This window comes from Pelmatolapia mariae, linkage group LG20 (genome assembly GCF_036321145.2).
Source record: "Pelmatolapia mariae isolate MD_Pm_ZW linkage group LG20, Pm_UMD_F_2, whole genome shotgun sequence".
NCBI lineage: Eukaryota > Metazoa > Chordata > Actinopteri > Cichliformes > Cichlidae > Pelmatolapia > Pelmatolapia mariae.
In genome coordinates, this window is record NC_086244.1 from 31,484,309 (window position 1) to 31,512,127 (window position 27,819).

The 27,819-nt window shown below is 41.8% G+C and overlaps 2 protein-coding genes across 2 annotated transcripts; both read right to left on the reverse strand.

The window, feature by feature from the left end:
* Positions 1-1,761: 1,761 nt before the first annotated feature.
* On the reverse strand, positions 1,762-14,425 carry LOC134618676 (transketolase-like). The gene is made up of 14 exons (XM_063464176.1): positions 14,008-14,425; positions 12,725-12,842; positions 12,362-12,475; positions 11,639-11,736; positions 9,200-9,391; positions 8,850-8,968; positions 7,292-7,488; positions 6,959-7,123; positions 6,176-6,332; positions 5,334-5,464; positions 5,140-5,223; positions 4,893-4,986; positions 4,626-4,748; positions 1,762-2,571 (listed from the first exon to the last, which is right to left on the reverse strand). Exons 1-14 carry the CDS (start codon positions 14,112-14,114, stop codon positions 2,384-2,386), a joined length of 1,887 nt encoding a protein of 628 aa, XP_063320246.1. The 5' UTR covers positions 14,115-14,425; the 3' UTR covers positions 1,762-2,383.
* Positions 14,426-15,770: 1,345 nt separating this feature from the next.
* On the reverse strand, positions 15,771-27,784 carry dcp1a (decapping mRNA 1A). The gene is made up of 9 exons (XM_063464684.1): positions 27,604-27,784; positions 27,203-27,243; positions 26,137-26,264; positions 23,801-23,867; positions 21,752-21,890; positions 20,378-20,470; positions 18,921-19,517; positions 18,611-18,832; positions 15,771-18,053 (listed from the first exon to the last, which is right to left on the reverse strand). Exons 1-9 carry the CDS (start codon positions 27,781-27,783, stop codon positions 17,973-17,975), a joined length of 1,548 nt encoding a protein of 515 aa, XP_063320754.1. The 5' UTR covers position 27,784; the 3' UTR covers positions 15,771-17,972.
* Positions 27,785-27,819: the final 35 nt, after the last annotated feature.

Genomic DNA, 27,819 nt, shown 5'->3' on the forward strand with positions numbered 1-27,819 from the left:
TCAGGTACGAGGATAGGGAGGATCTTATTGTCTTATTAACACCAAAGCAAAGCTTGCATTCAGTGTTTGTGGGTTCAAGAACTCTTTATCCAAAATAACACTTATTTATGTACTCGATTAATATTACACTGTGATCACAGATGTCTTCTTCAGACATTTTAATTTTGAATCTATAGGTTAGGATACAATAGTGTCGGTAAAAATAGGCAGTGTGTTGGAAATCACTTAAACTCAGTATTTATTTGAATAATACAGAAAGAATGTATATTATATATTTTTGTGTGTTTTTGAACTTTGAATTTTGAAAATTCAAAGAAAAAACTTTTAAAAACTCATTTTAAATATGATGTAAGCAAAAATTGTGGACATGGTCATGTTCAGATTTTGAGTTTTTTTTTCAAGAAGGCTAAATTAAATCTTTGTTGTCTTTGCGTGTCATCCAGCATTAATGCTCAGTTGCTGCTTAATCTTTCTTACAATCTAAATTTCATAGTTTAATGACTTTATTGCAGTTATGAGTAAATCTAAATTAAGTTTATAACAAACATACTTCTATGTATTATATATGCATCTAACAATATCTCATGCAACAAAAAAAACCCAAATGTTTGACAGCTGCACTCTGATAGTTCCTTTATGCTGTGGGCTGCATTTTTCTGCCATGGTTTAGGTCCACTTAGAGGAAAAACTCATCACAAATCAACAACCCCATAATAGGAGCGGTCTCTTCACCCTCATCCATAGGGCAAATGGCTTAATCTAATGCTTTAAGAAGCATGAAAACATGCGACACATATCCTCACGTCACATTAGATGACGCTGGTGCTCCATCACTCCAGTAGTCTTGTAAAATCAACCCAAAGCTATTCAGGGGAAACACCACATTTTTCCTTTAATCTGTCACCTTGTACGTATATAAGCCAGCCAGCTTAAATCTTTCAATGGGCTGTTAAATTATTAACGCACATTAAATATAGATGATACACAGTAGTTGTGAGATTGTGTGATCCTACAGCCAGTCACCAGAACACTTTAATTTGACTGCTTCATAATTGAAAGATTTAGTTTAAAGCAATTATTTGATTGCTTGAGGCCACAGTGACCACCATTCAGCAAATTAACGCACATACAAAGTTAAACTATAAGTTTTTTAAGAAAATACATTTTCATAGCAGTAACAGCAGGGCTATTGCTAATAAAATGAATGATGGTTTCTTGTATTAAAGTATGACAGTGATGGTAATTCACTTTAATAAAGCACTAAATCACAACAGTCTCAGAAAGCCCCAGCATTTCCTATTTCCCATATGAGAAGGCACTTGGTGACAGTGGGAAGGAAGAACTTCATTTTAACAGGAAGAGGGGAAAGAGAAGCGAAAGAAGGACAAATTTAGACAGGACAGGACCAATACTGAGACCCTGTTTTTTTCCTCATATTATGTTTAATACAAAGCATCATTGCAGGGCAATTTGGGAAACTGAATCAGACAGTGAGAGTTCAGACAGATGGACACAAAATCCTGCTTAGCGACATCAATCCATCTAATATAATTGACTCTATTCCATTTATTAACCTGATATTTCTGCATTTTATGGTCACACTAGCAACTAGTTGGCTTGAAATACTTCACTGTGTGATTGAATTTGCCACTTGCAGATAAGAAAACAGGAGGATTTTGACTTCAAACTTAAAAGATGCTTGTGATCCTTGCTTCGTGCCATGACCGAAACCGAAAAGAAAGACCTCAGACACAAGTACCGTGAAGTAACCATCCCTTTATTGGTGTGAAACAGTCCTATCCAAGTCAAAACAGGTTAAAAACAGTCAGTGCTCAAAACAGACCAAACCAGAGTTTCTCCACACCCTGCTTTGCTCATGTCGGGTGGGACTTTACAAAGTTGTACTGGGTGCAGATGCTCATATCGCTGAGCCCAAGAAGTGAGAGGGGGTTCCACAGAAAAAACGATAAAGACTTGACGTCACTCCAAACCACGTTCACTTCTTTCACTGAGACACTACAGCAGCACCAGAACTTTCTTTGAGAGGTAGGAAGGAACTAGAGGGTGGAGGTGTGGGGATGGGTGAGTTTAAGGGGTGGGAAGTGTGTTTACTGAACTCACAAAGTGATAGGGTAAAATTCTGGGGCGGGGGTGTCAGACAACATTGATGACAGAGAGAAATCATGTTACCTTCTTTTTTTTGTTTTGCTTTAAACGAATGCCTCCAATTGGTTTATGAGGAGGAGAGCGTGAGTGGGCCAGTCGTGCTATCCCTCCCCCCATGTTGGTTTACTTTGTTTGTTTGGTGCCTCCGTGGAGGTAACCAGTTAACCACGGAGTCAGTTACCATGTTGTTCCCGCTGCTGTCACTCCTGCAGCCTTCCTACTTGGCGTTGGCTGAGCTGCTGAGCATCTTACGGACCGCTTGAGCGATGGCGTCACGGTCTATGCCAAAGATTCGGAGTAGCTCGTGGGGCTTACCGCTCCGGGGCACTTGGGAGACTGCCAGGCGGTGGACGGTGAAGCCGGTCTCATTCACCACCGCCGAACACACTGCTTCACCTAGACCACCTGAGGAATCAGAATACAGAGCAGACAAGACTATCGATTAACGGGTAGTTCGTCCAAATATCAAGTTTCTAAGTTGCTTGGCATCTTTCCGAGTGTCTTTCACCCTTCTGTCATATTTAATCTATCTACACCTCCATGAGCGATTACGCTCAGCAGAGATGTAATGTGTGCTGACAGGACTGGCGCCACCCTCCCTCTGTTTTCTCACTCCTCTCCTGTCACACGTTCATTCCCTTTAGGAATGCGATCTGAAGGCTGAATATAGTCAGGTGTGTAAGTAATACGTGCAGTTACTTCCTTTTTTATGCTGGCCATTAAGAGGTACCTGACGGAAAAAGTCACCGCACTTTATTGAACTAAAACATCTCTGGCCTACCTGGACAGGCAACAATCTTTAAGATTTCCAGTTGCATGCAACCTATTATACATATATGAATTTTAAAGTGTGTGCAATCAAATGGGTGCTGTCTCTTTCACAGACAGAAGTTCTCTCAAAGAAGGAAAAACAAACCGCTAAATTTAGGCTCACAGAAACACACACAGTGGCTGAGAGGAGACAAAGGAAAAAGCAAAAATTGGATGCTTGTTTTTTTTTTTTTTTTGTCATGCTGGTACTGTATGTAGGTCACTGAGAGCCCAAAGGCCGGAGATGAAATTAAGAAATCCTGACAGGCTCTTCCACTTCCACCCTCTGTCCTCCCTCCCTCCCCCCAACAAACATTTTTAAAAATATCTGTTTTACCTTTTCCTTAGCGTACGCCTCTCTCTTTACCGCTACAACATGCACCTTAGTTCTCTGCGACGTTCTGTATCCCATATTTCTGTCTTTTTCCTCCCTTCCTCAGGCCCTTCTTCTCTCTCCACCTAAGAGCTTCTCCGTCTGTACACAGACGTCTGTCCTTTGCTGCTCAGGGCTTTTTTATTCATGAGCTGATACACAAGCAGTGCAGACACGCAAGCAGCTGCATAACAATCCCTTGTATGCCTGTTACTTAAATCTCTCCTGCTGCTGCCAGACTAATGTCACTTTGACCAAACAGGAATATAAAACGGTCAAAAAATAATCAGCATGTTTTAGATATAATAATAAAATATTCTACATATATAAGTTTTATTGCAACACCTTGCAAACTAATTTTAAATTCAGATACTCGTTTAAATTTACAAATGTCTTTTTTTCCATTTTTGTGTAGAAGGAAATATACAACTTCTTGGATTAAGTTATGTTTTTTTTGTTTTAATGTATTTAGTTTAGGCTTTTAGCCTTTATTGACAGGACAGTAGAGAGGTCAGGAAACCATTAGAGAGTATACAGAGAGAGAGTCCTGCCCCTAAATTATTTTGCTGTTTTTTGTCTTGAAATTAATTTCTGTAGCTTGTCTTTAATAGATTGATGTAACCACTGTGATGATACTCATTCATTTTTTAATCCTTGACTTTGACATGTTTGCCGTTCCCATCCAATCAGCCAACCAGCAGCCCAGGCAGTGTTGCCAGACCTTCCATTGACAAACCTTTTCTTCCTCCAGCTCTCCTGTGGGGAAGGTGAGCAAGAGGTGTGATGTCTCTGTGTCCCGGTGTCCCCTCTCAGTAGAGCATGCCTACAGGATGTCACCTGGAGATGTTCAGGAGACATCCTGAGCATCCCCGGGTAAGTGTGAGGCAGACCTGGCTGAGAAACGTGCCAGACACCAGGAGCCCACACCCTATATGATACCCACTTTATTGTCTATTTGACTTTAAACTGAACCCACCCCCCAAAAAACAAAACAAAACGAATCTCATGCTGCATTAAAAAATACACTGAACCAGTAGTTCAGACAACAAACCGATCATGAAAACTTTTACTGTGGTCCTAAATGAAGTAAGCAGCAGTCATTTTTCTTCTTAGCAGACTCCTTAGCATCGTTTTCCCAGACAGAGTCGGTGCCCCCTGCTGGCTATTAGACCAGGTTTATTGCGCTTGATTTTTATTTTCAACACACAGCTTCTGGCCATCTTTTATATACAGCATTTGTTCATTTTCACTTGGGGGTGCTGTGCAGACTCCTCACCTTCATAGTAGTGGTCCTCCACTGTTATAATGCGTCCTCTGGTGGCCCTGGCGTTGTCGATGATGGTCTTGGAGTCCAGGGGTTTTATGGTGAATGGATCAATCACACGAATGTTTATTCTCTCTGAACGGCAAAAGAGGAAGTTGAATATGAAACAGTGTCTTTAAAAATGTAATTACAAAAAGAAGCAATGAAGCAAAAATAGTTTTTGCACTGTTTTATGTCACAGGTCAGCTTTATCTTTTTTTTTTTCTTATTTCTTCATACCTTTCTTCAGCATTTCAGCAGCAGCCAGAGCCTCATGGAGGGTCACTCCCGCTCCAACCACAGTCACATAATCATCATTGGTTTTATATACAACCTGTGTGCGAAGGGAAACTCTACATTTGTCTTTGTTTGTTTCTACTCCAGAAGAAAATGTGCACAGAGTCTAAGCAGATCAGCAAAAGTAGAACAATAAACAGATTTTATTTAGAGCATAGAGCAACATTTTGATTAAAATGCAGCAACAAACCTTAGCCTGTCCGACATGGAAGTCTTCGTTGCAGTTGTAAATGATGTTGTTCTCTGGGCGGCTTGTCCGGATAAAACACAAACCCTAGAACAAATCAGAAAGCATCAAAATGAATCGCTACTTTTAAGATACTTAATCTTAAGTACTTAATATTTTTCTTTCTTTTTCCCGTTATCAAAAATCATTATGAGTACCTTTGTGTTGGCGGCAAGCTCCACAGCTTTCTCAGTGGAAACACCGTCACTTGGGTAGAAGACAGTTGCTGCAGGAATGGCTCTGAACATGGCCAGATCCTCCAGACCCATCTGAGAGGGTCCATCCTCACCTAAATATGCACACACACACACACACACACACACACACACACACACACACACACACACACACACACACACACACACACACACACACACACACACACACACATCAGCAACAAGAAACAGACAATGTCATTCAGTCTGCAACGGTGGACATGTGGACATGCAGTGTACCTGAAGAGGAGGAGGAGAAGAAGAAAGAGGAGGGGGAGGAAGAGGTGACAGAGATTCAGTCTGCTCTGTCATCACCTCCATGACGCAGAGACAGAGAGGAAGGACAGGAGGAGTGCTGATACCAGGAGAGAATGTGAACAACACAATAACACAGAGGAAGATGGAAGCAAAGGTTTAGTATTTATGGGGTTCAAAACCAATTAAAAAAGGAAGAGAGCTTCAAACCAGTGCCGCGATACTGGAACAGGAGCAACATGCAAAAACAGTAACTTCATATTTTTCACCACTACAAGTCCGATGATGATTCAGTGGGTGGATTCGTTCCAAAATCAAAAGTGTCCCAAACTAAACTTGAGAAAAATATGGAAATTTGAGAAACAGCGACTTCTTTCCACAGGTCCAGAATCAAAGCGGATGCGACTGTTTTGCTCAGTGGAATCTGTCTTTTCAGTATTGACTGTGTGGTGTGAAATGATAATAAACCAAACACTGGGCACTCTTCACAATGGTGAAGACATAACACAAAAGGGAAGATGGTAACTGACCGATGGAGACACCGCAGTGGGAGCCACAGAGGTTGATGTTGCTCTCGGAGATGGCGGCCATGCGGAGCTGGTCATAAGCGCGGGTAAAGAAGGTGGCGAAGGTGCTGGCGAACACCACGTTACGGTCTCGTACACCACAACCGATCGCCACGCTCACCTGCAGGAGAGAAGAGAGGCGTTAAGAAAGTAATGCAGTTCAGCATATTTTATCTCTGAGGGTTTTTTTTTTTTGCTTTAAAGAAGTCGAGCACTATATAGTTACAGTTTCCAATATACTTTGTAATTAGTGTGAATAAAGCAGAGCCTCACAGAGCTGCTAGCATAGATGCAGCATAGGTCATCACCTTTGTGAAGGTGCTACGGAGTATACTGAATATTACGTTTCACGTGAAATCATGATGATACATTTCTTCATTTAGAAAACTGGTGAAAATTGTTTCCTGGAAGGATCCAAGAAATGGTTGATAATGATCAGGAACAGTAAACATTGGACGTTTGATGTTAAGGCTCCTCGAAGGACAGCAACACATCAAAAACATCTAGTAAGCAAACTGTGCCCCAATGGAAAATAGAAGATAAATGGAAAAACCTTATACAAAACACTTTGTGTACATGTAATAGCTTCAGTCAGGTGCTGATGGACATCTTTTGCCACTCTATACATCAACGTTTGAATCTTAAGTCTATTTTGTTTTAGTAACATGCTGGCCTTCTCATACTTCTTCATACTTTAGCTTCTCCTGTGAAACTTTCTCCAGCTCTCTTGCTGCGAACCATCCTCACCATGTTTTGCTCTGCAATGTAGCATTCCACGTAACGGTTGGGGTGTTCATTTTTAAAGAGCTCAGAGAAGGTGGAGTTCTTGGTGTCTCCATCCAGAACCACCACACGCTCGTTGTAACGCCCCAGCTTGGCCAGAGCTACGCCGTACGCCTTCCTTGTAGCGATCTGATCACACGGGGAGAAAACAGATTCAATAAAGTACGCTCGGCTCAAGTTTTTATTTTTAAAAATAGCAAAAAGATTTTATTTACTTCTTTGATCTAATGTTATGAACGGCTAAAAATTACTTTTAAAGACAAGTGAGGGTGGATTGTCTGCTACCACTGATCCTACCTTATCTCCAGGTTTGTAGCTGGGTGCACTCGGCATGCGGATGTTGCGGAGGCTAACAGGGGATGTGTCCTCATTGGGGGGAGCAGGATAGAGGCGCTTGTTGCAGCTGATGATACGGTTCTGCAGCTCCTTGATCACGCTCTCTGCCATGTCCTTGGGCAGGGGTTTACCATGCCAGCCCATTTTATCCTCAGCCGCTGAAAGACAAAGACGCGCCTAAGTATCCGCTGAGCATCTATTCTTTTGACCAACAGAAGCAAGTGATCTTTCAAACAGCTAATCAAAGTTTAACATTTAAATATTTTGATCTATCCATCTTCTTCTTCTTGTCACAAGACCCTCAAGACCCAGGGTACACCCCGGATAGGTCAGCACTGGGCTAACACAGAATCATGCGTGAACCCAACATAAAAATGCAATTTATTAATTTAGGGAAAAACACACTGTTGAAGTGTTAAAGACTCACAAAAATGGCATCGCTTTGCATTGCATTGCATCTTCAACAGATGTTCCGCAGGTTTTGGGTCACTTCAGAACACTGGGTCTTTTAGGCTGAGTGTTTTGGTTCATTATTCTGTCAGAGAATCCATAAGCTTCCTGATGCTGGGCAGCACATTTGGCTCATGCCGCCATAGTCTTGAAATTTCATGACTCATCAATACGCATTTTGACAAATTACAAATGATTTGTTTTCAGCAGCGGTGTCCTCCTCGGTCATCTTTCATTAAAACCACTTTAGATCAAACAGCGAAGAATGGTGCTAGCTGACACTGATGTACCTTGACCTTTTAAATTTGTTAATTTTCAGTAAATTTCTATTTATTGTTACTTTTGTCAGTTTCAAGTTATTTAAGCGACCATTGTTCAGTTTTCTTTCTTTAACTGAACCAATTTGTCCACGTCTTGCAAGCGTATGCCCTCCACATTCATGCAGGTGCACATGCTGTCACACTCATAACAATGTTCCACACCAGTGGGTCACAACAGCCTGTAGCAGAGGTCAAGGGTTAAGGCCAAGAGGCCACAGGGTTGCAACAACACTGAAGATTTCTGGTCCACTCTTCTGTACACAAAGACCCTCTTATAACAACTGTCTCTTTCTCCCCAACAAACACATGCAGTCAGTCGCACACACTCCAACTTAGCTTATCACAACACAAGTACAATGGGCTGTTGTAGGGAGTGTATCCTACACATTCTGAGGGATTATGGAGCTGCAGCAGCTAAAGCACCGAAGCGCTACCTGGATTATGGGGGGTTAAGGCCTCTGTGCACTCACAGTGGGTGCTTGGGGCAGTTCAGAAAACTTCAGACAGATCTAATATTCCCAGTCAGATGCCACATTTTACCCAGTCTTTAAAAAAAAGGATTTTAGAGCACTTTTTAAACACATCTTAAATGTTAAACCTTGCAGTAAAACTTAACAATTTATCTGCATGCTTTAAGGAATGATTAAACAACCTTTATTTATTCAGTAGGAAGAGCAAACTGGTGCTCATTACAGTACAAAATACTGATATTTGAGCACTCTGAACCACTGTCTGCATAGTTGCTATACCTGGGATGCCCTTGCCCTTGATGGTCTTGGCGATAATGGCAAGTGGCTGGTGGCGTGGTTGACTCAGCACCTTACACAACTCCTCCACACTGTGGCCATCTACTATGATGGCGTGCCAGCTGGGGAAACAGATAAAGTCAAACATTACATGTGCTTATGCTCGAGTCAAAATATAAAAAACTAATTTTGAGCAGCAAATCTTACATATTCATTAAAGAACAAGTGCACTTTATTTTATAAATAAATGACTGAAGCTGAGTTTGATTAACGGTTCTTGGAATGACTCCTTAAGCAGTTACTGAAGCACTAAATAACCCACTCAGATAGTTTTTGACTTCCCCCTGGCTCACCCAAAGGACTCGCAGCGCCGCTGGTATTTCTCCACATGATGCTGCAGGGGAGTCGGGTCACTCTGACCCAGTCGATTAATGTCCAGGATGGCTACCAAGTTGTCTAGCTGGTAGTACGAGGCGAAGGCCATGGCCTCCCACACCGAGCCTTCTGACAGCTCTCCGTCACCCAACAGGCAGAACACCCGATAGCTACAAACAGAGACCGGGGAAAGAGAAATTAGTTATTTTTCATATCAGCTCCATTTTCCTGTCCTTTCACGTCCTCCCATAATCTGATGCCCCCCTGTAATGGCATGATGTCACAGCTGACCATGACACCTAAACACACAGACAGACAAAAACAGATCCCTCCCCCAATCCTTATCCCCACCACGCTCTGATCATCCTCAGTAGCTGCTTCTGTGGCGTAACAACTCCTGACAGCTTTCCAGTCAAATAGACACGTTCTCATTAAAACTGGAAGATAGGCCGAGACACGGCGAATTACACCACGCATTCCAACTCCGACCGCAGAGGAAAAAACCCCAAAAACCACACGACACACAAAGAAAGGAAGAAGAGGGGAATTCCACAGAGGTGGGACTGGAGAGAAAAGAGGTAGAGACTTTAGATTGGAGGGAAAGGACAACAGAAAAACCAATAAAGCGTATAAACGGATAGTATTCAAATTCAATTTTATTTATACAGCGCCAAATCACAACAACAGTTAGCTCAAGGTGCTTTATATTGTAAGGTAAAGACCCTACAGTAATACAAAGAAAGAAAGAGCAAAAAGCTGTTTATTAACCTTGATGAAATGTTAAAAAAATCTTTGAACATAACCAAATCACATACTATTCTGTAGTGTATCTTTCCTTGAAATTATGTAATCAACTGTCTGTACGTTTATTTCTGAGTTAACACGAGATAGATTGTTGTGAATTACACAAAATCAGGGAGGTGGTCTGCATTTCCAAACTAACGCTGAAATATGACAATGACCCAAAACAAACAGCCTCAAGAGTCCTCAAACAGGGGGTCAAAAATGTAAAACTCAGTGATAAAAGCTCCAGGTGGTGATCGTCGAAACATATTCTAAGACACACATATGCGCTCGTGTTCACAGTAGTCTTCAAATAATATAACTGGTCCAACTACAGGAGTAATCCCTTTACTCCTGTAGTTGGACTCCCTTAGAAGGTGTGTGTGTGTCTGTGTTACACCTTCCTTCATCCAGTGTTTGTAGGTGTGAATAACAGACTTAGACAAGGTGATACCTCTCACACACATGCTTTCCTTACTTGATCCTGCAGGTTATTGTGTGAGAGTATCCACAAGTGGCATTGATGCAGTTGCTATTCAAAGGTTCTGGGTTCAGATCATATTATGAAACCAGTGACGCAGCCGGCAGCCAGTAGTTGTTGTTACGTGTGTTGTTACTGCATGCACCATGCAAACACGCATGGTCCATGCATTATTATTGTCTGAATGCACAGTGGAACCCAGGTAGATAGCAGCACAATATAAGATTTCATCATATTTTTTTTAAGAGTTGGTGAGGGAAATGGGTGAGGCAGGGAGATGAGGGAGAACTGTGCTTTTGCGTGTGTGATTATTAGAGCAGAAACAATTGAGTGCACATAGAATGCAAAGAGAGTGAGAGAGATATGAAGGACAGCCAACACTGAGTGCAAGTGCAGCACTCCCTGCAAAACAGCAAAAAAAACCCCAAAGCTGCCTTTCAAGCAATCACATTCTGCTCGGCTCGCAATCAAATGTACCAAATATCATTCTGAAAGTCAACTTTCAGCTCGGATGCGTAAAAAAAAAAAAAATCATAACAATTTTTGAAAACGTGAATCCAGCATGCTACAGGCTACACGGCTCTAAACGTCTATTGTCAGACAGAAACGGCCGGGGATTTTCCAGACCACGCAAGAACAAAGGAGACAAACGTGGAGCGAGTTCAATCAGCTGAAATTCAGCTGAGTAGGAGCTGCATTGCTGTCAAAACACTGAGATGAAACTACATTTGAATTGTGAAGAATGATGTTAAAAGAAATTGGAAAAAAAAAAAGAGTACACTGTTTTAACAAACATAAAACTTTTTATATGCATTCAACTCTGAGCTCACTGCCACTGATTTCATCCAGCACCATTAATCCTGACGTGAAGGTAAAACAGGATGAAGGTCGCCTCTCATAAGCTCTAAGTGACTGCCTAAATGTCAGCACAGACCAAGCCTGTCAGAGAGCATTTTATTCCCAAGCTCCAGGCAGAAATGTCACATGTCTGTGCAGCTCGCTGCAGCGTACATTATGTCATGCATAATTTCATACAGTCCATCTTAATGTGTGCAGATGCAAACTGGGCTGCTGCACTTCTGCAGAAATGTGCACGCCCCCCACCCCCCAAAATACGCGTTTATACGCGTGAGTGTGACTTTGTTTGTGTTACCTGGCCTTGTCAAAGTATTTTCCAGTGTAAGCCATTCCACACGCGGCTCCCAGCCCCTGACCAAGAGATCCCGTGGCCACATCCACAAACTGCTGCTTCTGCATCCACACACACACACATAAAAAAAAAAGCACATTACTCACTCCAGCTTGAGCTAAGCAAGCAACAGCAGATGGATTGTTTTTCATTTCTAAATGGATCATAAAAGCAGCAGCAGTGAAACTGTTGGAACAGCAGCTATGGTCTGGATCTTACAGTGCGCCAATTTCTGGGTTTATGTGGACAAAGTGTCACTGACGTTTGCAGCAGACGACAGAGCATCTCTGTCACACAGGCGCAGCTTTGTCTCGCTGTCTCTGCCTACAGATGCTTTGCTGTTATCTATGGAAGCGTGTCCACGTCTCGTGTGCAGCAAGGATACTGTAATGTTCTTATTCACAAACTTGTCCATAAACTATGCAGTATTTAACAGAAAAGTCGGAAAGCATAGCATATATAAGATTTTACTTAACTTTTCAATATATCTCACTCTGTTCGTGTGCATTTAGTGCAGTGTGAGACGTATCAACTTCAGTGTGAAAACATGACAAATACTTCTCTCTCAACTCCAAAGAAAGCATGAAAGGAAACCATGAAGGCAGCATAAAGGTTTTAAAATATTCCTGATTCATGGTAGTGACTCTCAAAGCCTTAAACTTCTTGCAGGTTTCAATGTTGCCTCACCGGCACAGGATGTCCCTCCAGGATTGAGTCGACCTTGCGGAGGTTGAGAAGCTCATTCTCCTTCAGGTAGCCCGTCTCTGCCCACACAGCATACAGCACCGGGGCTGCGTGACCCTGAGGAGGCAAAGTTTTCAGAGCTCATTGATCAGATAACTGAACAGAGGGAACACAGATGACTGCACTAATTTTGTAGCATTGTAATATATATGCTAGAGCCTTATATGAGTTATTTAGACACATGCTATATCAAAATCATATATATACACTCAAGCACATGCATATTATTTGACTCAGTTCAACCTCCCCCTGTGTGTTGATGCTTTTAAATAACATCTACAACCATTATGGATGTGTGCGCATTACCTTAGAGAGGACAAACCGGTCATTGTTGGGGTTACGTGGGTCTTCGGGTCGGTATTTCATGGAATGAAAGAAAAGCACGGACATGATCTCTGCCACGCTGCTGCATGATGTGGGGTGACTGCAACAAAATAGGTGCAGGGGCAAAATGACATTAGAAATTGAGTTTAACTGTCCGGTTCATCCCGTCAGTGCACATTCAGTGGGTTAATTAAAGCCAGACCCTCAGTATTTGGGGAGTTATGTAAGGCCATCACGCTATCATCAAGGTCACACAACAGTAAGCACATATACAATAGCTCCTACACTGCTCCTTCAGTCCTCTGGGCGCACATAGTACAAACCATTCAATGTGTAACTCACTAACTGCATCTCCACTAGAAAGAGAGGAGCTTCATGTTGGAAGCAAATCATTGAAGTCTGTGCACTGACCGAGAACAAAAGAAAAGAAACAATTTATTTATTTCTCGATAAAAAAAAAAAAAAGTCACCAATAATGAAAAGTCCGATTTATTTTCCAGATCATTGTATTTTCTATCATGACAGCATATTTGTCATCGCGACTTAGAAAGTGCACACTGGACGTTGTTATTCGCTTTTGCCTCTTAACCGTTTCCGTCGGGGCACGCAGGCGCTGCAGAAGCATGTTTGCGCACTGAGCGGCTCTCTGCTCTGCTGCCGCACAACACATCGACCCATGAGCCGTAGCAGTGGCCACATAAAGCAACTGTCCGGCGTGAGTTGTATGTGTGTGTTGCGTAAGTGATCTCGGAGGACAAGAGGAGTGGAACACCAGTGCACCTGCAGCAAGCTCGATCCAAACGGCTAAAATAATAAACATGTTTTATTATTTTGAAAGGGCACAACATATAATTAAATACATTAAGACTATATTTTCTGTCAGGATATTGCTCGCAGCATGTATGTATACGTATGTACATGAACTTGCCCAACCGTCCTTGCTTTTGCGTAAATTGCGCACAGACTCTGGTATAAAACTAACTATACGCACAGGTAAATAACTGAAATGCTTTAAAAAAGTTTAGGCACGTCACACACAGAGACAGATTTACAATATTTTAAATACACAGTTTGACTATTTGACACGTTAAAACAGACGTTACTGTGTTCTCCGACCAGTTCATGTGTAATTACGATGCGCTTCCCTGAAGCAGGTCCTCATAAATGAAAGAAATCACACATCGATATTTAAACGGATAAAAACGACGTGCATAAAACCACGTTTTCTGCTGTCACGCGTCTCCTGCTCGGTTTAACCATCTTACCCGCTGCCCGCTGCAGTTGTCGCCTTGATGGAGTTGATCCGGAGTCGGGTGGCGATGTTCCTGAGCGCCTGCACCGTCTGCTGGTCCGGTTTATGATAGTCCTCCATCTGGCCGGTGAACCGAAGAGAAGCACACTCACTCACACGCAAGCCGGTAAAATAGAGTTAAAAGAGTTAAAAGTTCCCCCCGGTCTACTGTTCTGAGAATAAAGGCGAGGAGAGCGCAGCGGACGATGGCAGGGGTTAAAAAGAGATAACGCTGTTTAACCACAGAGACAGAGGGAGGGAGGGGGCGTGTTTGCAAGCGAAGCCTATGAATATGGCTAATCTAGGGCCAAACGAAGCCTGCAGTTAGTCCAAACTGTCGCATGAACCGACAGTAGGAAGGCTTTGGACTAAAACCAAGGCCACACGCGCGGGTGAACGCTCACAGCAAGCCGGCACACAGACTCTGATCAGGGACGCTCAGGTTCAGCATATCCACGCTCTGTAAGCACAGACAGCGACTATGCAAACCAAAACAATGCGTGCAAAAAAGTGGGAGCACATTATATATGAAATATATATTATAAAATAAGTGATGCACATCGGGATCAGTTTATACTGACAGATTTTTGTATTCGTCATTTTTTAAACAGCGGGAAAGTTTTATTTATCGTGAAGTCGCACTGAGGAGAGTTTCATCTCATGCATCCATACAGGCTGCAAAATGCGTTCACACCGCTCTATAAATAGACCCCGATGCTCTCATTTTATACAAATGGACTTTCCTTGTAGCTGCAGCATTGCTGTCCACATTCTTACACAGCTTCGACCAACATCACCACTAAGCCCATACATTCAATGCACTTGACATTTGAACAGGAGCTTAAGGCGCTGACATTTGGGCTCGTGTTGTGATGATACTATGAAGATAATAAAAAATGAAGCTCTTTCAGTAATGTGTGACTGATGCCACGTGTAAAGACTGAAGAACCGTATAACACCTCTTTAAGAAAGGACAGTGGGCTTTTTCGGGTCATGATCAGAGGAGAGTGCATTCTGTAAATGTTTTACACCAGAATAAAGTCTGAAGAGATCACCACCCAGTTCCTAATGAAGGAAAGGAGACATAGAAGCATTCAGGTAAGGTCTGCACAACCTGCGTTGCGTAGTTATTCTAACGTTTGATTTAGTGTGACAGTTTTCCTTCCCCCCCCCAATTTCCTCTTGAAGAATCTTCCCTTTTGTTGCCTGCAGATGATCTGGAAAGTAAAAGAGAAAAGGCGAGCCGTGTTGGTTTTTTTAAAATCAGCATTCAATTTGTCATTTATACCCGGAACTACTACCCGATTAAGTTATCTGAAGAAATACGACCTTGTATGTACCTGATACCAACTAATTACAATTTGATGTTGGCTGTGACAACAGATTACTGTGGGGTAGGTGCGGGTTTAAAGTAAGCAACTAGTGACATCTGGTGGTCAAAGACAAAACTGCACCATTCAAGACTCGGAGATCTCTTAGTTATGATTGTCTTCATAAACTTGGGCTTAATTAGAAATATGCATAATAATAATATTAATAATAATTTGTTAAGAGGCTCAAATTTCCATTCTAATAATCACATTCCTCTTTAAGTTCTGAAGCTTCTCACTGCTCACCAAAACATTGACTCCTCCAAGCAGAAAACAAGAGCAAACAACTACTTTCAAATCTTTAATATCACAAAATATTCAAATTACGCACAATAACATCAATCTTAGAAAAATTTGTGTTATTTGCAAAAACTCTCAAAACCACATGGCGGGCCAATAAGATAAATTAGACCGACGTGTAAAATAACCTTAAAATCTTAAATATGTGACCGGGATTAAAAACAATCTCTAACATTTCAATTATTCTTTATTTAACCAACACATGCAAAGAAAAAAAAAAGAAAATGTGTTGGCAAAACCATCTCTGACATGAAAAATGAGTTTTTACATGGTAATGAAATGAACAAACGATCCCATTTGCTCCCTGGATGCGGACGTTATTTCACATTTGAAATTTAAACTTTTCCAAATTATAAAAAAAATAAAAATAAAACTTACAAAAAAAGTACTGAAAGCATGAGAAAGACAACTTCAAATATCAAATACCAAGCTGTGATCTCACAATCGAGGCAAGAAGTCATGGCGCAAAATAAAAAATAATATATACAAAGCATTAATCTCTGCTCTTCTTGTTGCTCACAAATATTTAAAAAATACACTGTTTGGATATTAATGACTTTGTATACTGGTCGTTTAAGTAACTGGATTAATGGCCCAACTACTGAACATCACTGTACCACTGGTCAGAAAACCCTCTATTTTCATGCGTTTACATCTTTTTTTCTTCCTTTCTTGTATAAATAGAAAATTTTTGTGAGAAAAATTCATTAATATATATATTTTTTAGATCTCAGATTTCATGACGTACATTTATTCTTTTTCTTTGCTCACAAACAGCAGCCACTCAGTGGTGTACACGAGGAAAACGGATGTGTTTACTCCTGCTTCCACTGCAGTCTGCAGGGTTTATGGGTACGTGCTGCAGTAGCCTTTTACTGCAAAAAACACCCGAGTTTATTTCATCTTCAACTTATTGACTGCAGCTTGGAAAAACATACTTTGGGGGGGGGGGTAGATGGGCCTAGAGGTAGTTGAAAGTTTTCAGCGTTAGTCTGGGTAAATGTAGAAACTCAGCTTGTTTGAAGCTATCTAAAAAAAGCACATTGGATCCACCTGTTTAAGCATTTTACTGCTAAAAGGATCGAAAAGAAACAGAAATCGAAATTTGCTGCTTTGTTTTTTCTTTTTTCTCTTAATACTCGAAACATAAATCACTTGTAGACCCCAAAAGGCTCTGTAGTAGCAGACTAAGATATCCCAAAATGCTGGTATCCCTAAAGGCTTTGCGACTGTCGCCTATTGCACATTCCCCTCCGAGAACATCCACGACTGCAAGGTCAGCTGGTGGAGGAGAGATGACAACACAAAGAAGGGGAAGGACGTAGACAAAGCAAGGGTAAGGAGACTTGTGGAAAAACCAAAGGTAGCAAAGGAGCTCGTTTCTGAGTCATAAACATATCACCATCTGTAACATTATAAAAGCAGCTGAGAGGGATAGGTGATTAGTTTGAGTTCTTGGCTCCAAGTGCTTCTTCTCCAAACAACGATAGAAGTTATTCATCTTCACTGGACGAGAGCTTAAAACTTCCTCAACAAACGCCTGCCAAACACAAAACGCCTGGAATGGCTGCTCAGCATCTTCCTCAGCTTCAAAACGTAGAAGGAAAAAAAAAAAACACAACAAAACAGGGGGAAAGATTGGTTCTGCTTAAATGCCACATAGCAGGACAGCTCAGGTCCCCAGCACAGAGGTCTTTCTCATCACAAGTAGTCGCAGTATAAGTGTGCTCATGGTAAGAACACCAAACACGTGACGAGTAAGAGAAGCAGCACCTGTGATTCGTATAGCTGCAAAACTATCTGCCTGAGGGTCAGCGGGTTTGAGGTTCCCAAAGCTCCACTGTGGTTCTGTCCTCCAGAGAAAACAAAACAAAACAAAAAACCAAAACACCAACAGCTAAACTTTATCCAGCCATAAAGTTTGACCACATTCAGAAAGTTCAAAAGGAAAAAAAAACAAACAAACATCAAGATTTAACTGGGAAAATTTATCTCATTAGTCTTTCCCACAGTAATTCTGCTTTTCATAGATTTTGACAAAAGGTAGATCCAAAACAAGTATTCAGCATCAGGAACAGATGGTTAGACGGTGCGGTGCATGCTGTAATAACCTTTAGCACACAGACTAGTTTTGAAGGGTTTTTTTGGTGTACAGTGTGTTGAAAACCTGTTTGCGCCACTTTTTTTTAACTTCTCCATTATTTGTGTGTCTCTTTATTGATCCTGATGAGGTCGGAGCACTGAAAGAGTGGTGATGGCTGAAGTAGGACTATAGTTTTACGTTGCCAAAGTCCTTGGATAGGCTCTGCAGGTAAGCATCATGAATGGCACCAAGGAAGTCTGGGTCATTCTAGAAAACCAGGGCAGGAAGAAGAAGAAGAAAAAAAAAAAAGAAACTGCTTAAGTGTGTGGATTTTGCAACAGTTAAACAGCATGAATGGTTTAATATAGCTTTCTGCAACCAGAATGTCGCCCCCTGCTGGCTGTTAGAGAGAATGCATGGACAACGGCTTCACACATGAGAAAAATGAGAAAAAAAAGAACTAATTTATTTTCTATATACGGTATATAATCCATATTAATATAATTCTACAAGGCCATTCACATTGGGCACACGCATGTTTATGTACACAGGAAGCACAATGTTGGTTATTTAGTTCTGGGAAGAACACCTAAGACTGAACCCAACTCTGAACGTCAATGTGGGCGTCTCAGACCTGCCACTGTCTACACTAAACAATTTTAGACAAGGTCCATTTTTAGTTCCATTGTATGTGTGGAAAAGGTATTTAAAGTTATACATAACTTTAAATAATTAGTAATTAGGGTAATTAGTACTAGCTTTAACTTTTCTCATGCTATGAAGTGCTGACAGTTTCTTTTATATGCTTCACGCTTCTAGTTTACCTTAATGAGGTGTATCAGAGTCTCCTGTAGCTGTGCTTTACTGCAGGGGGATGCTACAGGTTCTTTAGCTCCTCCAGAGGCTGAGGTGGGCTCAGTGGGTGCAGGAGGGACCATTGACGTTGCTGCCGGTGTCTTATTGAGGGACTGCTGGAAGGCACTGGGGGACAGCAGCACAGAAACCTCTGATCCTGGAACAGCAAGACTTGGACTCATTGGGACAGCCTGAAAGAGGAAAGAAAAGCATAGAATGAAATAAGATCAAACATACTGGATTAAAATTTACCAGAAAAAAAAAATTAGCTGAACTCACAGATATTTGTTTAATCAGATTTGGAGACTGAGAGAAAACATCCATGTCCTTTCCGTGTTGGAGAAGGGGTTTTCCCATAGGCTCTCGGAAGCTGTGGGGTGGGACCAATGTGCTTGGCAGGAAGTTAGGTGCGAGGATGGGCTTGTGGTGGTCTGAATTTACAGAAGGCGCTGCCGGTTTGAGTGTGGCGAGGATGTCCTGACCCATATAGGATGTTTGAGCAGTTGGAGGTCCTGCGGTACCAGGGGGAGCAGCTGAAGGCACTATGAGTGGGGACACCGAGGAGTGTGGCTGGGGGTCTGACCTTTGGATCACTGACTGGAATACAGGACTTGGGTGTAGTGCATATGGAGCAGGGAGCAGACCGGGGGCTTGATTCCTCTGGTTGGAACCAGGGTCTTGGGCTGCATGTTGGTGAATGAGGAGAGTGCTTTGTGGAGGTGGAGCAGGATACGGTTGTTTGTGGACGTAGGCAGCGGAGGGGTCGCTGGAAACAGTGTTGCTCTGTGTGGGCATGGTTGGTAGAGAGGGGTCCTTAGGGAGAGACGAACCAAAGAGCTCCTCCACTGTGATCTGCTTTACCACGGGGTGAGAGCTCTGTTGGGTAAAGAAACAATTATCTCAAATACAGCGGAGCTAAAAAAAAAAAAATCAAGTAACAGAAAACTAATCAAAAACTATTTTGATCATGTATTAATCATTCAGGTTGTTTAATAAGTAAGATTATGAAAGTTTGTTGGAAGCTATACGATTATCATATTTTGACAACATAGTTGGCTGCAAGTTTTGTTTTTGCCGTTGCTAATCAGCTGGAGCTTACACTCTGCTGCTTCTGGTGCCATTTTAGCTGTTTAAGCTGTCGTCATCATTGAGCTTTGCAAACAGCAAACAGTGTAAGCAGAGGCTTTTTTTGGGTAACTATTGGGATTTTAATGCGAAAACAAAAAAGTGGCTAATGGGATGAAAAGAAGACTTTTCTGTAAAAATGACAATCCTTAGACCTGGTAAACATGGAGATGACTCAGCTCCACTGCTTGTGATAAATATCTTAGAAATGTATCAGGAAACACGGGTTATAATATATCCAATATAATAATGGTATATGATTGATTCACAACATGGCCCATTTCCCTTTCCATTTAGTTAACATTGATTGCCCCAAACTGTTCAGTTCATCTTAGCCCCGCATGCAAACCCTGCAGAAAACACAAGCAGCACTCACGGCTGTGACATAAATTGAAGGCACGTATTTGGGCGTCTGTTTGCAATGTTCCTTGCAGCATTCTCTGCTGCCAAATGCTAACTATGTATGGAGTGACAAGGATAAAAACCTGCCCCTTCTAACTGTCCTCCTCCACACTTTCTATGTGTAGGAGTGACAAGAATGACAAAGCTTCAAACATTTAAAGATAAACAAAAATTGGAGCTCAAATCATTGCTTTATGTGTGTGTTGTACCTTTTCAGGCTGCGGTGTGGTGTGGGGATCTGTAGTGCTGACAGCTGCTTTTGCTGTCTGTTCAATGGACACATCTGTTTCACCTGCTTGGGACTGCAATTATTGCACAAACATAAAAACATTAGATTATATTGAACTGTTCTATCTTAAACTGACACCTGAAAAAGACCCAGGTCATGTACCACTGTAATGACTTATATGGATATTAGGGCTGGGCGATATGACCCAAAATTCATATCTCGATATTTTTTAGCTGGATGACGATATAAGATATATATCTCGATATTTTTTTAAAGCCATAAAGTAAGAACAAAAAGAGAGTTCTTAGTCAAAGCTGTGTCCCAGATGTCACACAGGCACTTTTATTAACATACAGCGTAGATGTACATGAAAAAAAAATACTCAAAAATAAATTGAGCATTTATTAAATAATAATGCTCCATAAATAAAAGAAAACTATGTTGTTTTTGTGCATAACAAAGAGCTCACAATTGTGCAGTCAAAATGTAAACTAAAAGACGCTGAGCATAATAACATAGACAGATTTCACAGCTGCCTGACTGACAGCCTGGAGTTTGAAATCCTCTTTGTAACCACGTCTCTTAACAGGTGCCATATATGGTTCTTATACACACACAATACGGTAATATTACGTTGAAGCACAGTACGTATTACTACGCGAGGCTCCTCGGTAGCCGTAATGCTCCGACAATCCATCAAGCGGTGCGGCCTCGTAGCTTAGCAAAGTCGTACTAAAAGATTTTTTGACAGATTGCTGAGCGCTGTGTACCACATTAAATCGGTTCGCGGTCATCAAGCACAACCAGAATTCATACATAAGGCGCGCTGTCAACTTTTGAGAAAATGAAAGGACTTCAGGCCGTGCATGGTGTTAGCGTGGTTAGCTCGTTAACACGTTGACGCCGTCCAGCCCCACGCACGGGGCGATGCGCAGTAACTCGTTAACGGAGATTTGCCGTGTTCATCTTGTCGCTGCCTGCAGGTGAAGCGACGGGAAAGGAGGGGAGTTGTGTTCAGTGAAGGAGAGAGGCGAGGTCGAGTAACGTTGCGTAAAGACAAAAGTGGACGAAAGAGAGGCAAACTTGCGGCTCCGCAACTATAATTATAACGTAACATAGACTATATCGATATAAAGGATATTGTCACATCTTATATCTCGTATAAAAATATATTGATATTTTTAAAAAACTCGATATATCGCCCAGCCCTAATGGATATTCACACAACTTTGTTTTTGTTGTCAAAATTTCCACAAATTAGGGCTCAAATCCTGTCAAACACTATAGTTATACATCAGGTGATCATACTCGTGTGATAACATATGTTACGTTAACTGCGTGTTTGCCACCTCACCCTCTGGTATTCTTCCTTGGCTTTGCTGAGCAGCTCCAAGATATCGATGCTGCGGGTTTCTGCGACTCCATTGGTTCTCCCCGGCTCTCCCCTCTCAGGTGACTTTTTCTGGGCATGGGCTGCTTCTTGTTTCACAATCCTGGCACAGAGTTAAAGCATGACATATAGCCTGCACACATAACTGTTGTTTGCTTTGTCAGATATAAAGTACTGATGATGTTGGGGTCAGAGCTAATATACTGAACAACCTTCCTTTGTTTTTGTTTTCTTAAAGTGAAATTACTCAAATTATACAAACCATGCAACGAAAACCAAAATATGAACTAGACAATTCAGGCCTTTACAAATTGCATCTTTGCTTCACAAGAGCACAATGCTGGCACAAATCAACAGATTTCCTAAGTGGACCAATCGTTGCACAGCTCATTTGCCCCATGATCACGGTTTATTTTGATAATTGTCATTAACCTGCTTGCACCCTGATTCATCCCTATGCCTGACTGGCTGGAAGTCAGAAGAAGCAAAGTGCCTGGCTCTTTGTTTTGATCTATTAGTTGAGTTGGGACTCACCAGCAGAACCGTTTTTATTCTGAATTTTATTTGAAATGGGAAAGCAGAAATCCTAAGTTCTGAGATGGAATGCCTCCTCAAGTTGGATTTCACTGAGAATAATCAGAAAAGCCCCACCAACTCTGACTTTACAATCCAAGATGGTGGCAGTAAGGATAAACAATAGTAAAACATTAAAACTTCATTACTACTGTTGGCCTTGGAACGGTTCGCAGCCGAGTGTGAAGCGGTGGGAATGAGAATCGGCACCTCCAAATCTGAGGCCATGGTCCTCAGCCGAAAAAGGGTGGAGTGCCCACTCTGGGTCCGGGACGAGAACCTGCTCCAAGTGGAGGAGTTTAAGTATCTTGGGGTCTTGTTCACAAGTGATGGGAGAAGGGAGCGGGAGATCAACAGATGGATTGGTGCAGCGGCTGCAGTGGTGCGGATGCTGTACCGGTCTGTTGTGGTGAAGAGAGAGTTGAGTGTAAAAGCGAAGCTCTCAATTTACCGGTCGATCTACGCCCCTACCCTCACCTGTGGCCACGAGCTGTGGGTAGTGACCGAAAGAATGAGATCGCGAATACAAGCGGCAGAAATGGGCTTCCTCCGAAGGGTGGCTGGCCTCTCCCTTAGAAATAGAGTGAGAAGTTCGGCCATTCGGGAGGGGCTCAGAGTAGAGCCACTGCTCCTCCACATCGAAAGGAGCCAGTTGAGATGGTTCGGGCATCTGTCAAGGACGCCCCCCGGGCGCGGTTTTCCGGGCATGTCCCACTGGGAGGAGGCCCAGAGGCAGACCCAGGACACGCTGGAGAGATTATATCTCTCGGCTGGCCTGGGAACGCTTTGGTGTTCCCCCAGATAAGCTGGAGGAGGTGGCTGGGGAGAGGGAGGTCTGGGCTTCTCTGCTTGGGCTGCAGCCCCCGCGACCCGGCCCTGGATAAGCGTAAGAAAACGGATGGATGGATGGATGGATGGATGGATGGATGGATACATACTACTGTTGCATATGTGTGACCTGCTAAATAAGAATGAATGAATGAAATGCTCTACAATGCTCCTGAGCAAAACAAAGTCTGTTGTTCCTCGATTTTTTTCACTTTACTGCACCGTAGTCAACTTGAGAGTGACGTGATTGCTCCTTTTATCTTGCAAGATGGAGATGGCAGTCCTACTTTTAAGGTGGAGCCTGAATCTTATATCCCGCTGCACGGTTGGTTCATGGTCTGATTTGCTTTTCATGGGGCTCCTATATTTCTGTTTAATTTTAATTATTCTGTATTAAAAACTCCTTACATTGCATCAACTTTATGGCATCTTATATGCGGAGTTCTTTAAACCCTGCATTTAGTGAACATAACAGACCTCCACATTTCTAGAAAGTACACATGGTAATTCAATGTGGAAATGCAAATCAAACTTGATAAGTGGAAAAAACAGACAAACGTAAAGCCTTGCCCAATTTCATCCACTTCATCCATCAAATGTCTGGCTACTTACTTGACCATGAGCTGAGCGATGCGTTGACAATCCTTCTTGTCATAGAACCAAATACTATAGATACCCACTGTTAAAAACACAGACACAAATAATGCATTTAATAACACTGACAGCAGACACCAGTTTATACAAAACTCTTTAAAACAAACCCAACCCTTCATAAATACAGCTAAAGTAACTATATGATTTTTAAGTCTTTTTAAAATTATTAATTTAGTCAGCTTTGTGACTTAACGTAATTGAGCCATCCAAGAAAACACTGAAAACAACACTAAATGAGCACTGTACATGACTGCACATTAGTGGACCTTAGGATCAATGAGAATCTGACAGTCCAAAGCGGTGAAGTTACAAAACAATCAAACACAAAAAGAAGAAGTTGTTCATCTGTGGAGAGCTAACACAGCATTCACCGACACCAAACGGAAAACAAGCAAACTGCACATTTGCAGTTTCTGATGAAAAACAATAATTTTATATGAAGCTGCTCATGCTTTGTGTGTGTCTATGTGATGAAACACTGGTGTATTCAAGTTCCCTCTAAAGCCTGAGGTAACCTAGCAACCCAAGTGCTTGCCTCCCTGGAGCATCCCCTGCTACCAACGGGAACACAAAGTGTTGTAAACAGGTGTATGCACAAGTCCAAGTACACACCTCAGCAACAGACATCTGAAACTTTGAGTGCACGCATCAGCCTGCAGAAGAGATTTCAAACACACTTGGAGCAGCATTAACATCCCTCTGAAGAATCCATCCTCTCTGTGTTCGACTCTATGCTCTTCAAACAATCATCTTTCAGCAATATCAGCCTTCATTATTTTTAATTGGAGAGAGGAGTCTCAGGAGCATCATCTACATCCTGCTCTCACTTTCTCTCACAAACCTGAACTCTACCTAGAGAGCAATCACAAACAGCAAAACAGACTTCAGGCAGAGAACAAACAAAGGCTCCTCAGCCCATAACTTATCTTACTGAAAAGTTCAAATGGGCAGTGCAAACCTTCGTGTGGAACAAATGATCAAAGACCGTTTATTCTAACCCGCCTTACAGTGACCATCAGCTGTCAGACGAGCATCTTCACAGCCTGAGGAACACCTTCAACCACTTTATCTGCCTGCAACCTAACACACTTTGTGGAATTAAAATGAAAACAGCAGCACTCGGACTCCTGTGAAGCACCTGGAAAAGCTTCTGACTTGGATATCAACAAAAACATTACATCATGTCTTCCATACCAGGCAGGCTGATAGGCAAGCCGAGTCCTAAAGGGGAGCAGTCCACTCTGACGCTGAGCCTGGCCATGTTATTTTTTCTCATTAGCAAACAAATGGGAAAACAATCCAACTCCTTGTTCATTGCCTTAATGAAACTTCTGTTCAGACTTTTGATAGATTACCTCGGTGGGAGCACTGTCAGTTACTTTCTGAGGATTTGAGGATTTATTTCCAGCCTTTTCATCTGATCCTACTCCCTGCTGAACTCTCTTCCTAACGCTAGACGATTTCACTGGAATAAGCCATCAGGAAAAACCGCAACGGGCATAAAAATATTTATATAATAGAAGCCTAATTCACCCCTTAGAGCCCCAAATTTTTTTGTTTGTTGGCCCAATACAGAATGAAAACTGTGGCCACACAAAGCTGAATACTGTGTGGTTTGACAGACCAGTCTGAGGCCATGAATGACAAGGTCTTCCTCCTTGATTCTCCAAGATACAAGAAGGACTTCAAGCAAAAGGGAGAAGAGCTGTTCCAGAGAACACTGGGGAGGTGTCTGTCCAGCATTTTCAAAGGTACTAATGTGTTCTGGCATTATTGCTTTTGAGCAGGAAAAATTATGTAAAACCAATGCAGCAAACAAACTTAACACAAAACCTACAGGTAGAGGAATGCAGAAATTTTTTGAACACAACATTTTTCTTTTTTAAAGTTCATGAAATACTAAGAGTGCAGTAACATTTAGATAAAGGTCAAAAGTTTACTGTCTGTTTGGATATTTACTTTTTTCAGTTAATGTGTGATTTTTCTTGCCCAAATTATCATTTCTTTTTGTCTAAAGCAGAGCCTTTCAAAGCTATGGTAAATGTTTCTCTTCGACACTACCTTTTGTGATACAGCACTATATTATGGGAGAAACATTGTACTAGAGAAATATTATGTAGCTGAGAAACATTGGTTGATATTCTGGGATGGTGGGGTTTTTTTTGTTCCCTCAAACTTCAAGAAGCTGTGAAGTACTGCAGCACATCTAATTTTAGTCCAAGCATACACAGAAATATGAATCTCCTGCACATGACATCTGCTGTTTCTGTGTAACTGGACTACAAAACACTCACAGTTGCCATTTCTGTAGAGCAAGAATGGATCCTGTAGCTGAAACTCCAGGTCTTTATTGATTGGTTCTACAAGGTTCTCCGTGCTCAGTCGATTCATGATGGTGAAGCCATGGTGAGGGGAAGCAGACCTTTCAGGGCCAAAAAACATAAAACATCACCTCACTGATATAACATATCTCTGTGTCGATTAGTTTTAGTCATCCATGAATGAATTTTTATGACAAAGAATTAACACATTTAAAAAAAAAAAAGTTCACTGATTTTCTGATCAGTTTGGCCTTTTCATCCCATTTTTCAAACCCTGGCTGCTGCTCTCTGGCCATGTGGTATGTGGTCGCCTAAACTGGCACAGACCTCATTGTCTTTGATCACTACCCAGTGCTCCTGATAATGGCTGAAGGTAGGGATGTAAGATTGAAAGTTTCCCTTTAGGACTCTGCTTTCTTTACCACCGCTGATCTGTAAACCATCTGCATCGCTGCAGATGTGGCCCCGATCAGTCCGTCAATTTCACGCTCCCCTCAATTGTGTACAAGATCCAAACAGCAAATAATCCCTTACCTGGAGGGAGCACTCCACCCTTTTCCAGCTGAGAACCATGGCCTCAGGCTTGGAGGTAGGTTGGAGGATTCTCGTTTACTATATATATATATTTTGTAAATGAGAATTTCAGAGAATTACATAATTCTCAATTTTATGAAAGATATTCATATTAATCAATAACCAATTAAATCGGTTGCTAACATTTCGTTATTTTCAAATGAATACATGAACAGCCCTCAAAACAACGATGCGTGTTAAAGCTGTTTATCAAACAAGTCTTTACACTTCAAGTGGAATTAATTACTAAAACTTTTACTTATTATTTTCCTGTTTAAACAGGGTGTGATTTTCGTTCTGTGAGCGTATAAAAATCACACGCAATCTAATTCGTGTTTGTTTACAAAGACTGAGGCCTGCACACGTGCGTAGAACACGTCAAATGACAGCGCGTGAAACGTAAGAACAAGTAAACAAGCCCTCGCGGTCAACGCGTTACATTACTATAAAAGCCTCACATGCTTACCTTGCATAAACAAACAGGGTGCCCTCGATTTCAGTCTTCTCCTGTAAAACAAAAAGTGAAGGTGTGAGTCAGAAACGATAAACATGCTGAATAATAGCAAAGGACGCTGTTAGCACAACTATAGCTAGCGCATAAAAGATTACGCTTATTGGTATTTAAAACAAATAAATAAAAAAATTATCAAAATGACAGTGGTGGCAAAACACAATGTGTGTAAGCATTACCTGGATAAAGTTCACTTCCACAAATATCATCAAATTTCTTTGTATTTTTGTGTTTATACAGAACAGCTAGCATGCTAAGTCATATAGCTTTGACGGCTTTCCGCAAAACTCTAGCATGCTAAGTCAAATAGCTTTGACGGCTTTCCGCAAAACTCTGTACGTTACTTACAAACTTACCCACTCATTCGCCTTGGAGTTGAAGTTATAGAGAGCCACCTGGCCGGTAACATCGAGCAATTTGTTTATGTATGGATCTTGCCTCTGTAGAGCAGCTAAGCTCATTATATGTCCAGCATTTACGGTCTCCATCTTGGATATGATTGTTGCTCCCGCACGGACGGAATTCAGCAGACACATATAACTTCCGCTGTCCCCGGAAACCACGGCTCTTTA